This window comes from Citrus sinensis, chromosome 5 (genome assembly GCF_022201045.2).
Source record: "Citrus sinensis cultivar Valencia sweet orange chromosome 5, DVS_A1.0, whole genome shotgun sequence".
Classification (NCBI taxonomy): domain Eukaryota; kingdom Viridiplantae; phylum Streptophyta; class Magnoliopsida; order Sapindales; family Rutaceae; genus Citrus; species Citrus sinensis.
This window is the reverse complement of record NC_068560.1, coordinates 16,973,662-16,990,786: the sequence shown is the minus strand read 5'-3', so window position 1 is coordinate 16,990,786 and position 17,125 is coordinate 16,973,662. Positions and strand designations below refer to the sequence as shown.

Genomic DNA, 17,125 nt, shown 5'->3' with positions numbered 1-17,125 from the left:
AGCAAGACAAGTTTGGAAGAGCTCGAGAAAATGAAGGTTGGAAGAGAAATGTGGAAGTTGATTTTAGTAGAAAAATGAAAAACAAATATTCTAAGTCGGGAAACATGTTTAGTGATCTTGAAAATGCAATGAGGAAATCTAAATCCAAGGAAGAATATGATCCAAGAGCATCAAGGGTAGAGGCAAATTATTAGTACATGAGCAGCAGTGATGACGAGGATGAATTTTATGCCACAGGGGAGAATAAGAAGAATGAGATGAATGAATTTGAGGGTGAAGCTGATGATTCTAAAGCTCACAATGGAGTGAATAATAGATTGAACAAGACATAGAACGAGGCAGATGAGGTTGGGACAGTGATTTAAAGCAACCTTTCGTGAAGGTGGTATCTAAGATTAAATGAAACGACCCGCCCCGCACTCCCCAGGACGAGTCTATCTAAACTCGTAAAATTAAATCAATCTGCTTAAGAATTCTATAAAAATTTCGGCAACATCTCCCTTATAAATAAAACATATCCAACCCTGCAAATGACAAAATAATACTCCCGAAATAATTTAATAACCAAACATCTTCCATAACCAACTTCTTAAATCAACTCATCAAATATCACCAAAATCATCCGTATATTAAAATACAACGATTATCCTCAATAACATAAAATAATAACACAAATCCCAAATATAATAATAAAAATCCACGACTTCTAGCATCATCACGTGACCACAATATCAAACTAACGTTCGCTACTAGGTTGACTGATGTACCTGTAAATCTCCTGAGGGGGGGGGGGAAAATATAATAAAAACAGGATGAGTATAAAACTCAGTGAGCTCAGTGAGTGGATATTAGTTTTTGACAAATAAATAAATCTATTTAAAATGATTCAATCTTTCTCAAATCAATTTCATCAAAATATCATAAGAACTTACATAAACTTATTTAATTTATTTAATTCAAATGAATCACTGAAATACTATATTACATAAATCTGCATAAAATCGATGGAAACATAATACTTATCATATCAAATACTGACTACCAAAACTATCATAAAACAAGTACCCAGGGAAATAATCTCGTCATATCCGGACCTCAACGGACGGGCAATGACGTACTATCTGGGTAACGTCACGCCCCGGAGCTACACAGATAGACAGGGAAATACTATCTCATATCTCATCATATCTATGCATGCATAATCTAGTCCCCAAAGGACAAAAGCGCCCAAGCACACGGCCCAAAGCCTCTGTGTGTACTCAGACGGGCCCCAAAGGCCTGTATCTCATCTGTATCTTAACTGGCTGTACCTCATATCTGTATCACTGTATCTCTGTATCTCAATAACTGATCTGTATCCCATATCTGTATCATTGTATCTCAATAACTGATTTGTATCACTGTATCTCAATAACTGTCTGTAGCCCATATCTGTATCACTGTATCTCAATAACTGTATGTAGCCCATATCTGTATCACTGTATCTCAATATCTGTATCACTGTAATAATCATACCGCATGCATATGCCCCCAAAAGGCAAAAGCGCCCAAACACACGGCCCAAAGCCTCTATGTGTGTTCAGACGGGCCCCAAAGGCCTCTCATCTCATGTCATTTGTATCACTGTATCTGGAGGGGAAGGGTACTATCTAATGATTTCAAAAACAACATTTATACACATGTACATAAACATATAATCACATCTGAAATCTCATTTTCTTTCTATTCAACATATCTCAAATCTGCTCAATTCTAATATCATGCCTTTACAAAAAAAACGATAGTAAAATCATTAATCAAACTCATTCTCAATAACAATAAATATCAACACATAAATAAAAATCAATTTTCAAAAAAATCATTAAATCGAAGCATCAAATACTTATTTATCAAAACATATTGCACTGTATCATAAAATCATCATGTACTTTAAAAATAGGTTTTGTATATTCCACTCACAGTGACAATGTCCAAGCTCGGTGTCGACAATGTCCGCGGGTTAATTCTCGTTCGCGAATCCTCCTAATCAAGAAAACGACATAATCATTCTCCATAAATTGAAATACATCCAATTAATATCATAAATCTCGAAACAAATATCTATTAACGATAAACTATTCCGGCATGAGTAAAATTACCAAAATGCCCCTACATGCCAAAATTACCAAAATACCCCCCAACATCAATATTTTACCAACTTATCCTCAAACATCATTATTGTACCAAATTATCCTCATAATCGTCAATTACCAAATTGTCCTCAATTCAGGTTACATAAATAACCAAAATGTCAAAAATTACGAAATTACCATCCGCACGTAAAATTACCAAAATGTCCTTATCGACTTAAATTACCGAATTACTATCGTAATCTCAAATTACCTCACTGCCCTAATTTAAAATTACCAATTTGTCCAATGATTCCATAAATTACAAATTCACCCTCAAGTTTTATGAATTACCGAATTGCCCTTGAATTCAATATTACCAAAATACCCTCATATCAAAATTATCAAATTAACCTCAAAACCATAAATTACCAACTTATCCTCAATTACAGAAATTACCAAAATATCCACAACATCTGAAATTACAAAATTGTCCTTAGACTGTGAAATTACCGAAATGCCCTTGCCGGTCAACGGTCACCGAAATTCATCCGACGGCGACGGGAAGCTCAGAACTGAAAGTTCAAGCCACGCTGAGTCCAATGGTGGCGGTGGTGACCTCCCACGCGCGGCGAGGACGGCGGATCGAAGCTCCAAAAATCCGAAACTTTCCGGTGGTCGTTCGGCGATAATCCGGCCGTTTCAGGTGACGAGGTTGGTCGGAAAATGATGCTGGTGACGTGAGGAGTAGAACCCAGCTAGAAGTGAGCCCAAACTCCGGCGAAATCGACGGCGGCGAAAAAGGGTTTGGCCGCGAGTTTTCGAGCTCAAATCGCCGGCGTTCTGGTCGGTTTCCGGCAACGAGGATGGCATGGATACGTTACTCGTCTCTCAACCTTCGAATCGGTACCAAGCACGGCCGGTAAGGTGGCCGGAAACGGGAGAACTCGTCGGGTCAAAGTTGCGGGTTCCGGGTCGGATCCGGCTCGAACTCGGGTCAACTCTATCTCTCTCTCTCTCTCCCGCGTGCTCCTCTCTCTCATTCCTTCTCTCTCTCCCATTTTGAAAACCAGCTTCCTCCTTTTATATGGAACCCGAATTCTTTTTCTTTCTCTTTTATTTTTCCCACTTAAGCTTGATACAAATTAAACTTATACCGGTCCCGTGACGTAAATAAAATTTGACTACTCGAGCTTATAATCGCGCTCAATTTATATAAGTGGTGAATCAAAAATAATCGGGTGCGGGCTATTACATTAAAATCCAACATTTTAGAAATTAAAAGATTGCTTTTTCCTCTTATTCTCTAGTAAAAAACTTATTATTGGCGGTTACGATGGAGAGAAGAAACTACGTTGTTGAAATGAGGTTTAATAATAAAGATAAAAAAATAATTAAAGAATGATGTTTATACTAATAAGTTTTAATTAAGGGTAATTTTATTATTTAAGAAGTTTTAAAAGAATTTTATAATATTTTTAAATATTTTAACAGGGTTAATAAAGAAGAGGGGTGTTAAGTGGTATTTAGAGGGGTGCCAATAGTCACATTCAATAATCAAATATCTCCAAATATATCACTGTATTCCACTAATTGATCCCCTAATTACTGGCAATTTACAGTTCTTTCCTCAATTTTCCTCAAAGAAGGCCTCACTTTCTTTGATTTGTTGATTGCTACGTAATTAAAATGCATTTGATAATTACAAAGTTAGAAGTCAAGAGCCAGTTTTGTAATGATCCACAAACATGATTTGCATATACAGTATTGCACTTGGCATTTATGTATCACTTATTAATTAGATTTAAATTTTAGAAATTAATTAAGCCGATTAATATTTTATATGTGCACTAAATGATAGATACTACATAAATTGGGACACTATAACTACGTATCCCAACTATGTAATATTTGTTTGTCACAAACCCAATCATGACCTGATATTCTGAATATTATTTAGGATACCATTTCAAGCCTCATGAGGGCTCTTTCCATTAAAAAAAAATATGAAATAGATGTAGATTTTTCTTTAGATATTATTAGTGAGAGTGCCCTTGGTGGCAGTGGTCCGGGATGATTTGGGATTTGGCAATTCCACTCTCATCTTAATTATCAAATGGAAATGTAAGTAGAGATAAACTCGTCCGTTTATATATTTGTGATCAAAATTAGGACCAATATCTAACCGCTCACAATCATGTCCCATCCTAACTATCCTGAATGTCTCGATTGCCTCCCTTAATTATCTTTTTAATTCTCATTAACATATTATCATGTCCCATCCTAACTATCCTAATATTAAAAATATTAGGGTCTGACTATCTATACTTTAAAAATCATTATGAACACTCAATTATTTATGCACTCAGCTAATAAATTTAAAAAATTAAGTTTTACTTTCTACACTTTTTTTAGGAGTACTTTCTACACTTTTTAAAATAACAAAAACATCTTTACATGAACCTAATAAGTTTATTTAAAAAAAATTAAATCCACTATTTTTATTTATTCAAAATACTAATAAAAATATTTAGCAAACTGTGAAAGAAAGTTTTTAAGAAATTTAACACGATTTTAGTTATTACTTATTGTTTATTAAAGAATGTGTTCACTATTGTTTTTAATTTTGTTAGTAAAAAAAAGAAGAAGAAGAAGTTTGGGTTTAAGATACATTTAATTTTTAGTGTAACAGTTGTAATATATAGCTTTATTTACCCAAGTGGGCAATTCATTTAATTTTTAGTGTAACAGTTTTATTCATACAACGCTTTTAAAACTAAAAGTACTTTTAAAAATAAATTTTACTAAATGTTCAGCTGATTCCCTTGACGATTGATCAATTTCTACAACATAGCTAATTGTAATTATTTTAAAAGCTACAGGATTGCCAAATTGACCCTAAATCAAACCAATAAAAATGTTTAAAAGTAATAATTATAAACCAAAGTAAACGTACAAAAATTCATGCATAAATTGATAATCAACAAAAACATCCACAAGTTTACCTCCAAGTTTTCTATTCAATTGACATAACCCTTAAATTTCAAAAGGCATAATCAATTTTGTGTCTAATCCTATAAAATTAGAAAATTAAAGAATATTATATACTGATAATTAAATAATATGCAATTAATAATGTTAAATATATTGTCAACTAAAATAATTGAGAGAATTGGAGTTCCAAGATAAATTCTTATCTAGTCCCAAATCAACAATTGGGATTAACGAGCTGCTATTGAAATTAATGTTAACAACAAAAATAGATGCAAAAGGAGAAACAGGCATCATGTGCAGTACCCACTGTGAACTGCTCACAAGTTGTTGGCAGCTGGTCAAAAATTCAATGTTGATTTTGATCCCACTAAATTAAGTCATCAAAAATTGCTGGGAAGGGAGTAATATCTATTTATAACTGGAAATTACTCACCGTACAATGATGATTGGAGCTGCATATATCATTTATTATTAACAACTAACTTATGAAATGCTTTGAATGTATCTCCTAGGTCGTATTATTTACTATACTAGTTAGGAGAAATTGCAATGTTAAATTATTTGATAAATACTTATTATAATTTGAAAATATGTTAATTTTGTCCTCCATTTATGATAAAAAAATTTATAATATATAAAAATCATTCATTCTATAATCTTGAACTTTATTAAAGTTCAAAAAACTATTACTCTAAATGATATATTTGTGTGATGTTATTACACTATTATACCATATAAAATATATTTGCGTTCTTAAATTTTAATAAAGTCTAGGTCTTGGACAGAAGCACTTTATATATGTATATATAATGATTCTCTAGTAACGACATTTTCATTTTAACAAAGTAATGATATCACTAACAAACTAAATAACACATATTTCAATACACCAATAGATAAAAAAAATACAATTTTTAATGAGTTAAAATATATGTCTTTTGTATATTATTGATATTTTCACTTTAACAAAGTGATGGTGTCCTCCCTATAGAAGTACTTTATAAATATTCTTTGTATTTTTGTGAAAATTATTATTTAAATGTCATATCTTACCAAAGACTATTAGTTTTTATTTTATTACTACGCTATACTTTTCAAGATAGAACACCTTAATACCATGACCTTAATTTTTGAACTCTCTTGTGCAAAGTTGTTGGCTGGTCTATTTAGCTTAGTCTTTCAATTATTTGTTGTTTGAGCTGAGATGATCCGAATAAAGCTGTGTATCAATAATTTCCTAGTGAAACTTCGGGAAAAAATAAAAATCCTCTCATACAGTAGCATTATTTTAATTCTCAGCTTGATTATGTTTTGAGTTAACTTATAGATTATTTGAAATGAAAATAATATAATTTATTTTTTCCAACTGAAATTTTTAAATAATTTTATTAGTTTGATGAGTAAGTATACACTTACGAAGTTATGATATAAAATTATATCCCAGAATCCCAATAATACGACACCTATTAACTACTGCTATGTGTTTCTTAGTAATTAACTTTTTATACTATTATTAATGAGATAATTAACTTCAACACCAATAAACAAATTTTATATTAATACATCCTCTAGCTTTATTATCAAATAATCATATGTCATAATCAAACCAAGCTACCAGAGCCTACCACTAAAAGATTGATTGAAGGGTTTTCCAAGTTTGAAAATGTTAGTAGAATTGGCAAATGGCAACTTCCAGGAATCTTCCTGCTACAATCAATTATTTAGTGAAATGCCCAAATAACACCAAGGACCCCGCCAACCGTGAAGTCACATCATTTATTTATTTGTAAATGAAAAATAAGGTTCGGATCTGAAGAAATCAGCACCTTATAATGCATGATTACCCGTATGTCAAGTTTGACAATTATAAGTCATCATCACAATAACTTTGGACTTTAATATTTAAGTCTCCGTTTGGGACCAATGTATGGCAGTTGGATAACACATCACTAAATTATAGAGTGTGAAATATTGATATTGTTCTTATTATTTTATGTAATGTATAAACTTTTCCTTTTATTTTTGTTTGTTTATTTTTTTATACTTAATAAATATAAATTTATTTTTTTAATATTTAACAAATAGTCACGACCAGACAATATTGCCAGAAAATAACGAACGATGACCCAAATCCTTTTATTTTACATAAATAATTTCAATTCACAACAACTATGACGTTACATTACCAAATAAACACTAAATATTTTGATGATTGTAGTTTATCTTTCATTCATAGCATGAAGAGTTTGAAATATGATCTCAAAACAAAGAGTACGACATGTCATGTTCGGTTTACAGAAGAAGTGTACGCCATGTCATCCGAAAATTAAAAGGCACGTATGACAACCAGACGCTGTCATCTCTTATTTGCTTACACTTTAAGGATGAATTCTGGGTTTTGAGTGACAATTAAAAGCTAGAGTGAGAATGAGAGAGAGAGAGTTACATATTCTTATTTATTCCTAGTCACTTGCTATATTGTGTAGGTCTTTTGTGATTCCAATAATAAAAACGCTCAATATTTTTTTTTATAGAGCAATATTTGTTCAAGCATGAAGAAAGACAGAAATATTGTAAATCCATCTCAACTTTTCTGTTTATTGTGGTCGCTGCTAGCGCTAGCTGTTTTCTTATTTAACTTTGTTCTCTTTTGCCATCAACTCTTAGCATTTTTATTCGATCAAGCAACCCTTTTCTTGCTTCAATTTTTGATCTCAAAAGCACTTTGATTCTCTTCAGTTACACTGATTTTCTCCTTGTTTTGCACAAATATCATTTCTCTTTCCCATTTAGCCTTGATTTGCTTCTACTTGACTATCAATTGCCCAGTCGTTGAACTTGTTGTATTTTTATTTCGTTCACTTCAAATAGACCCAAAAAAAAAAAAAAAAAAAAGAGATGTTGGATAAAAGCCTAAAATCTAATTTGTTTTAGCTAAGATGTCCAATTTAATACTAAGAGCAATGTTAAGGATCCCAATAATTGAGTCTCAACTGATATGATAGTCATTTATTAGATGATCGAAATATTAATTTTACTAGTTATGAAATTCATTATCCAATAAAAAAATGATACATAACAATTGGATCTCAAGTTAGAATTCTACTATCGAAATTCCTAACATTATTCTAATATTAAAAATTCATCAAAATAATATCTATTATCTAAAAAAATAAAATTAAAATCTAAAACCATAGATTTACTCTTCAATCTTCGTGATTTGGCTGATTTCTTTTAAAGCTTTGGTTTCTTTATATTTTTATCGGTCATTTTAACGGTTACTGGCGTTTGATTTTCTGATTAAGCTACTGTTTAGTTCTAAGTTTCGGCAATTACCCGGACTGCTCTCTTTTGGGTAACATCGACACAATGAGGCTTTGCATCTAAAAGTCGGCAGCCACGCAACTTCTTGGAATCTTCGTGCAAGTGTTGGATATCGACCGTTCGATAATGACGGCAGCATTGGTCTGGAGTGTAATTGACGCAGTGGAATAAGGATCACGTGTCTCAAACTTTAGGTGAAGATATTGTTAGATATTTTATTGATCAAGGATCGCAAATAATGGATATTTGATGAGGATCACATGTTTTACGACAATCGTAATGTTACTAATATAAGTCAAGCAATTATTTTTAAATAATGATATTTTAATTAAAAATAAAAATAATATTTACAATTCTTAAAGACTAATTCAGATTATTAATTTTTTTATATGACTTAATTATTTGCTGACAAATAATTAAAAGGTCATAGAAAAATATTTTTAGCTCAAATTTTTATTCTAATATGACACAACTTGGTACTTTCATTCCTATGCTAATATATATCTAACTTACTAATAGTCAAGAAATATATCTATTCAACACATATTTGTTAGAAAGATTATCTACTAATTAATCATTGAGACGAGATTACGAATCTCAACATAAATTAGGATAAAAATTAATAAATTGAAATTCAGAACTCTTTTTTTTTTCCTTCTGCAGTTTAAAAAGGAGTCGCCCACGAGTATTGAAATAATTTTATCAGATTCGCTTGAAAGTGGTTTTACGAGCAAGCAGTTTTTCCCTCTTGATCCCCGTATTCGTCAGCTCCTACTCTTTGCCTTCAATTCTCAGTCAAGAAAACCTCTCCTGATTTTCGTCTTTTGATCTCATACACACTTTGCTTCTGTTTATCGTGGTCACTGCTCGTGCTAGCCGTTTTCTTATTTATCTTTGTCCCCTTTTTCCATCAGCTCTTTGCATTTTCATTGGATCAAGCAACCCTTTTCTTGATTCAATTTTCTGATCTCAAAAACACTTTGATTCTCTTCTGTTACACTGATTTTCCCCTTGTTTTGTACAAATATCATTTCTTTTTCCAATTTTGCCTTGTTTTGCTTCTACTTGATTATCAATTGCGCGGTCGTTGACCCTGTTCTATTTTCCCCCCCAACCCAACCCAAAAAAAAATGGACATTTTGAAAAGCATTGTAAACTGCTTGTCTCCTCACGCACAACGCGAATTTAGTTATTGGTATAACTCCGTTTCTGAGGCTGAAAGAAAAAGTGAGAAGATTGAAGAGAAGGTTGAGAAATGGCTGGTTAATGCGAACAAGAGCATTGAGGAGGCAGCCAAATTCATTCAAGACGAAGAGAAAGCAAATGAACGATGTCTCACGGGGCTGTTTCCTAATTGGATTACTCGCTATCAGCATGGAAAGAAAGCAGAAACAGAGAAGGAGGCCCTTTTTAAACTCCGAGAAGAAGCTGGGAGATTTGATGATAGAATTTCCCACCGTACCATTCCGGAGGAGATTTGGCTCAAGTCTCACAAAGGCTACGAGGCCTTCGAATCAAGACGTTCTACTTTTGAGGCTATAAAAAACGCATTGATCGATGTTGATGTCAGCATCATTGGGGTGTACGGCATGGGCGGCATTGGAATGACGACACTGGTGAAGAAGGTCGCCAGGCAAGCTACGGAAGACAAGCACTGTGATATGGTGGTCTTTTCAGAGGTTTCGCAAACTCCAGACATAAAAAAGATTCAACAGGAAATTGCCGAGAAGTTGAGCCTGGAGTTGCACGAGGAAGTTGAATCTAGAAGAGCAAGTAGGCTATGTGAGCGATTGAGAAATGAGAAGAAGATCCTTGTGATTCTGGATAACATCTGGAAACACCTTGATTTGGAGACCGTTGGAATTCCTTTTGGGGAAGATCATAAAGGATGCAAACTACTGCTGACGGCAAGAGATCGTGGTGTCCTCTTGAAAATGGGATCTAAAGACAACTTCTTGATTAACAATTTAAATAAAGAAGAAGCTTGGAGATTGTTTAAGATGATGGCCGGTGATGATGTTGAAAATCGTGAGTTGAAATCTACAGCAATAGACGTCGCCAGGGCATGTAGAGGTTTGCCCATTGCCTTGAGTATGGTAGCAAAGGCACTGAGAAGCAAGAGTCTGCATGAATGGAAGAATTCCTTGCGAGAACTCCGAACGCCTTCAATGGTGAACTTCGAAGGAGTATCTGCAGAGACTTATTCAAGTATTGAGCTGAGTTTCAACCATTTAAAAGGTAAGCAACTCAAGAAAATTTTTCTCCTCGGTAGTCTAATGGGTAACGGTATTCATACTTTGGACCTGTTTAAGTACTCCATGGGTTTGGGTATATTTAAAGGAGTCAATAAGATGGAAGATGCACGAGACAAATTATATGCATTGGTCCATGAACTTAGAGACTCTTGTTTGTTCCTTGAGGGTGATAGCAATGAAGAATTTTCAATGCATGATGTTGTTCGCGATGTCGCAATATCAATTGCATGCCGCCACCAGCATGTGTTTTCGGTGAGAAATGAGGATGTGTGGGACTGGCCAGATGAGGATGCACTTCGAAAATGCAATGCTGTCTCTTTAAGAAATAATAGTAATCGTGAATTTCCTGAAGGATTAGAATGCCCAAACCTTGAATTTTTATATCTCTCTCTCAAAGATTCTTCTCTTGAAATCAATATTCCTGAGAACTTTTTTGTAGGGATGAAAAAGCTTAGAGTTCTAGATTTTACTCGAATGCAGTTTTCTTCATTTCCATCTTCAATTGATCTTCTAGTAAATCTTCACACACTATGTCTGGATCAAAGTGCGTTGGGCGACATAGCAATCATTGGGAAGTTGAAGAATCTAGAAGTCCTTAGCTTTTTGAAGTCTGATATTAAGAAGTTGCCCGAAGAACTAGGTCAACTGTCTAAGCTAAGGCTGTTAGATTTAACAGACTGTTTCCTTCTGAAAGTTATTGCCGCAAATGTCATATCAAGCTTAATCCGATTAGAAGAATTGTATATGGGTAATTGCTTCATTGAATGGGAGGTTGAAAGAGCCAACAGCAAAAGAAGTAATGCTAGCCTTGACGAATTGATGCATTTACCTCAGCTAACCACTCTAGAAATTGACGTTAAAAATGACAGTATTTTACCAGAAGGTTTTTTGGCCAGAAAGCTCGAAAGGTTCAAAATATCTATTGGAAATGAGTCATTCAGGCATCCCGTGTTTTTTGGACAATATTGGTTTGAAAGTCGGCCGCACTTTTTGATCGACAGTAATCGCAAGATTTCAAGAGCATTGAAGCTCAAGCTTGATTTTATGGACATTTGCTCCATCAAATTGCAGGGCATCAATAACGTTGAATACTTATTGTTGGACAAGCTGCGAGGTATCAAGAACGTTCTTTTCAATTTGGACACGGAGGGCTTTTCACAATTGAAGCTTCTCGGGGTTCAAAATAATCCTGACTTCTTTTGCATCGTCGATTCAAGGGAGATGGTCGCTTCTGATGCCTTTCCTCTTTTGGAGTCACTTGGCCTTCACAATTTGATCAACATGGAGAGGATATGTATTGATCGGCTCAAAGTAGAGTCCTTCAACGAACTCAAAATCATACAAGCATATAATTGTGATAAATTGAGTAATATCTTTTGGCTCTCTACAACAAAATGCCTTCCAAGACTTGAGAGAATTGCAGTTATTAATTGCAGCAAGATGAAAGAGATTTTTGCAATTGGGGAAGAAGTTGATAATGCAATTGAGAAGATAGAGTTTGCTCAATTAAGATCTTTGAGTCTGGGGAATCTTCCAGAGGTTACAAGTTTTTGCCGTGAAGTAAAGACTCCTTCAGCATCACCGAACAGACGAGCGTCGCAAGAGGAATCGACGACTACGTATAGCTCCAGCGAAATCACTTTGGATACTTCAACTCTGCTTTTCAACGAGAAGGTGCGTAGGCTAACATTTTCTTTATATATATATATAACAGATTTTATTCTATCATGCGTTCTCTTTTGACGTCATACGTGGAAAATAATTAAATCATTTAAAGAATTGCAAGAAAATGGAAAAAAGGATAAAAAGAATCTCACACGCTCACTAATTGAGCTCTTAACAAGTAGTATGAATTAGAATGCATCAAACTCAGCTGTCAGTTGGAAATTGATTCTGACTTGCATTAATTTGTAATCAAAGAAGAAAATTTCAACAAGTGCTTCCCATATGGATATTGGATCTAACGAGAAATTCTTATTTTTTTAGGTTGCGTTGCCTAACTTGGAGGCTTTGGAGATATCTCAAATTGATGTCGACAAGATTTGGCATTGCAATCAAATTCCGGCGGCCGTGTTTCCTCACTTTCAGAGTTTAACACGATTGATCGCGTGGCGTTGTCACAAATTAAAATACATATTTTCAGCGTCTATGATCGGAAGCCTTAAGCAGCTCCAACACCTAGATATACGTTTCTGTGAGGATTTACAGGAGATCATTTCTGAAAACAGAGCAGATCAAGTGATCCCTTATTTTGTCTTTCCACAGCTCACCACTCTGAAACTCCAAGATCTACCAAAACTTAGATGTTTGTACCCTGGAATGCATACTTCGGAATGGCCCGCACTGGAAATTCTTGTAGTGTATCGTTGTGACAAATTAAAGATATTCGCTGCAGATTTATCGCAGAATAATGAGAATGATCAACTTGGTATTCCTGCACAACAGCCCCTATTGCCGTTGGAAAAGGTATGAAACCATTTTCTAGATTTTTTTTCAATAGCTTATTTTTAACTTTGAAACATATGCAAAGTATCGATAAATTAATACTTAATAAATTGAAAACTTTTGTTATACAATAATCTTTGCTAGTCTAGACTAAGGGACCACAGACTAAGGGATCAATGCGGTAAATTAATAATTATATGAACATTTTTAGGTATAACATTTATAAAAGAATCCTTAGTCTTTCCATATAGAAAAACTTACAAAATAAATTAGTAATTTACTATCGTGCAATAAAATAATTTCGTTTTTTTCCCTAATCTCTTTATTACCTCTAAAACTAACATATAAAAAAATCATATAATGAATTTTATCACTAATTCATTTTTTTTAGGGGTAAAATTAATATAAAATAAATACTATAAAGTCACTGCTTGTGATTGGATTACTCAAAATCATTTGAAAGAACATCAATTGACCTCATTAGTTCTTATGATTGATGATGATCAGATCGTACCCAACTTGAAGGAACTATCACTAAGTGGAAAAGATGTGAAGATGATTTTGCAGGCCGATTTCCGACAACACCTTTTTGGCAATCTTAGACAACTAGACATTACTGCAGATGACTCAGCTTGTTTTCCAATCTGGAACGTACTGGAGAGATTTCACAATCTCGAAATACTCGTACTGTCTTTTTTGGCATTCAACGAAGAGGTATTTTCGGAGGAAGGAAGCTTAGAGAAACATGTGGGGAAGTTGGCAATGATAAAAACATTAGAGCTGCACCGGCACTATCATCTGAAGCAGCTGTGCAAACAAGACTCCAAACTTGGCCCCATTTTTCAGTATCTTGAAATTCTAAGAGTATATCATTGTCAAAGTCTGTTAATTCTATTGCCATCATCATCGGTATCTTTTCGGAACCTAACAGAACTTGTAGCTTTCGGTTGCAAGAAATTGTTACACATGGTAACATTCTCCACAGAAAAAACTCTGGTGCGACTCGTCACAGTGAGTATACATGGATGCAGAGCAATGACAGAGGTGGTAATAAATGACAAAGAAGGAGTTGAAAAAGAAGAGATTGTTTTCAGCAAATTGAAGGCGTTGATTCTGTGTGATTTAGAAAGTCTCACAAGTTTCTGCTCTGCCAATTACACCTTCAGATTCCCATCTTTGGAATATCTGGAAGTGATTGGTTGTCCCAAGATGAAGATTTTCACTACAGGAGAATCAATCACGCCTCCGAGAGTAAACGTCCAGTATGGAGAGACAGCGGATCAACGGCGCTGGGCTAATAATGATCTGAACACAACCATACAACAATTACATGCTGAGAAGGTACGTATATACATATTACTCTCTATCTCCCATGGAAAAATTTTACAAAATTTGCTTTTTTTAAATAAAATATAGATAAGATGTTTGTTATAAAGTAAAAGTTTAAATTGATGAATAAGAATCTTATTTTCAGCTGTTGACGGTGCCGTCGTCGTTGTCTATTACGACTAATTTCATAGGCTTCTTATGACTTGGGAGTTGTGAATTTTTAGAAGAAAGCCTCAGCTGGTAATTAATTTTTATTTCATTTATTTGATCTCATGGCTTGTTTCGCAATTTCATTTGAATTATTTAGAATGGGTCAATCGGCTTACTGTTAAATTTGGAATGCAATTTTAATGATTCGTTCAGACTTTTGTGGACAGATTTTGCATCATTGAATGTCTTCTAGTCTAGTTTAATTTGAGTATTTTTTTTCTTTTTTTGAGAGTTCCCCTTGTTTTCTAAAATTTTATAATTCCTTGCATACTTTGTATGATAAAATTTCATTAAAAGCCTTCATATTTTATAATTCCTTGAAAACATCATTGCTGTTCTGTTATTTTAGTTTGTTCATTTGGTTTGGTTTGCTTCACACCTATCTTTCTTTGGAAACTTTTTTTTTATTTTTTTGATGATCTTTCCAAATGCTCTTCCCTATGAACACATAATTAAGACTAGCTGAAAATCATTCATCGGATAAAAAATTAAAAATAAACAAAATCTAATCAGAGCATTATGCCTAGAACAAATCCTTAGACCATCAAAGCAAAACTCTTCGCTATGAAAAACTATATTGTGGAAATATTGTTTGAAAACGTTGGATACCAAGAAAGGGACTAATTTGGTCTAGTTTTATGAGAAGTATAGAAGAACGTTGTTTTCTCAGTTTTTCCTGTTAGAACTCTTTACTCTGTGATTGTAGAATGTCTGGATACTGATGAAGATTCAGGTAACTCTTCTCCTGTGCGTCATTTGAAATAAGTTTTTTTTTTTTTGGTAATATCTCCTGCTGGGTTATAGTTCATACAAAGAGAAATTCTTAAATCAAGCACTGGTAGAAACCAGTGGGGAAGTAGGAACTGATAAAATGGTTAATCCTGTCCAGACTTAATCATTGAAGCAACTCCAAACTGGACTCCATTTTAAATATTTTGACATTCTAAGACTATTTTACAAGCTATGGATCAGTGTGACATTTTAAGTATGATTTATTTTATTTTTCTTATTTCAGTTAGGGGAACGTTATTATGTAATAATATTTCAAGTTTGCCTATTTTGATAAATACATAATATTTAGAATTTGTGTAAAAAGGGTCCAATACCCTAATTTTGTTATTCAAACTTCTATTAATAAAATTTCAGACTTTTTAAAAAATTTTCTCTATGTTTTCAATCTCAACATCTATGTTTCCCTTTCATCATAAGTTCTAATGTCTGGTTCTGAGCTAGCTTTATGTGCATATTATACATCATTGAAGGTCTTTTGATCTGAGTTATGATAAAAAAATTATGCTCGCTTCTGTCTGGTTGTATGAAAATTGTACAAAATAATATTCTTATATAATTTTTATCCTCCATTGTTACAGAATCCCCAAGCTTCGAATTTGTAAACTTTGAAAGCATGGCAGAAAACTTAGTACTTAATAAGGCTCTGGAATAAGACTCTTTATGGCTTCAATATTTTACTTAACATGAAATTTTCTTTCTAGCTAGCATCATTGTGAAGATAAATTGTGGTAGTTCTGACAAGTACTGCACAATTAATGTTACCAGCAATCAATTGGCGTGAGCACCAACAACCATTTTCATATTTAAGCCTTTAGAAAAGTAACACAAAATATGGCAAGTGGCAACCACATCAAACAATCAAATTGTTGAAAGATTTTGAAAGCTTTAATTTGCTTGATATATATTTGAATATTTCAACAGATGCATCTTTTCTCCACTCACGGGGCACGTTGAGTTAGAAACGGTTTGAATGTCAATATTACTCCAAGTGCCTCCACCGAATTCAGAATGAAAAAAATAACTTTAGTTTAAGCAGCTAACTAAGCTAATTAGCACCAAGTAATTCACAAACTAGTGAGAAATTTCATTAGTAAATTATCATACCTCTTATTATACCATAAACCAATCAATTAATTTAAACTTTGGCACATACAAAATTTGAAAAAGCTGAAAGCATGGAAATGTACTAAACAAACAAAAGAAAATATATTTACCACTGCTCTGTTTTGCAGAAGGAACAATCCAGTTATTATAGACACCTGATGTTACAATTCAGGAAAAGTAAAAATGAATTACAGCAATTCTAATAAAAAAGACAAAATAATTTTACACATACTTGCTGATGGATAATATAACCTTAGTATATGGATCAATGATTAGGATATCCACTTACAGATAAAACATTCTTCATCACAGAAGCACAATTTATCAAAAAGGCAAGGCTGAACCCAGATAGCATTGCTATGTAAGTGTAACTTGTCAAAAGCGGTATCGATAAAACCTGTACATACATAGAAAGTTATGGGACCAAAACCATGAAGAAAAGTATTTTATAAACAGATATGTTTGAAACAAACTATCAAGGTAAATGATGCAGTAAAAATTTCTCAAGAACTTTGCAATCATACACGAACTGAGAAGCTCACCGTTGACATTCCTAAAGTTTGG

General features: G+C 33.5%; 1 protein-coding gene and 1 long non-coding RNA gene across 5 annotated transcripts in view; one reads left to right on the top strand and one right to left on the bottom strand.

Annotated features, from left to right (window-relative positions):
• Positions 1 to 14,888, top strand: part of LOC102623904 (probable disease resistance protein At4g27220) — a 90,958-nt gene extending 76,070 nt beyond the window's left edge. For 2 of the 4 annotated variants that reach the window (XM_052442709.1, XM_052442711.1), the window contains exons 2-5: positions 11,453 to 12,355; positions 12,668 to 13,147; positions 13,634 to 14,467; positions 14,601 to 14,888. In XM_052442709.1, the coding sequence (XP_052298669.1) occupies positions 11,453 to 12,355; positions 12,668 to 13,147; positions 13,634 to 14,467; positions 14,601 to 14,657 (2,274 nt within the window). In that variant the 3' untranslated portion in view covers positions 14,658 to 14,888. Of the gene's footprint in view, positions 1 to 9,067; positions 12,356 to 12,667; positions 13,148 to 13,633; positions 14,468 to 14,600 lie in introns of those variants that run through there. The other 2 variants (XM_052442712.1, XM_052442710.1) reach the window with 2 other exon arrangements.
• LOC112498266 (uncharacterized) lies at positions 554 to 3,257 on the bottom strand. The gene is made up of 3 exons (XR_008055316.1): positions 2,622 to 3,257; positions 1,960 to 2,022; positions 554 to 778 (listed from the first exon to the last, which is right to left on the bottom strand). It is a non-coding gene; the product is annotated as an uncharacterized LOC112498266 (long non-coding RNA).
• Positions 14,889 to 17,125: the final 2,237 nt, after the last annotated feature.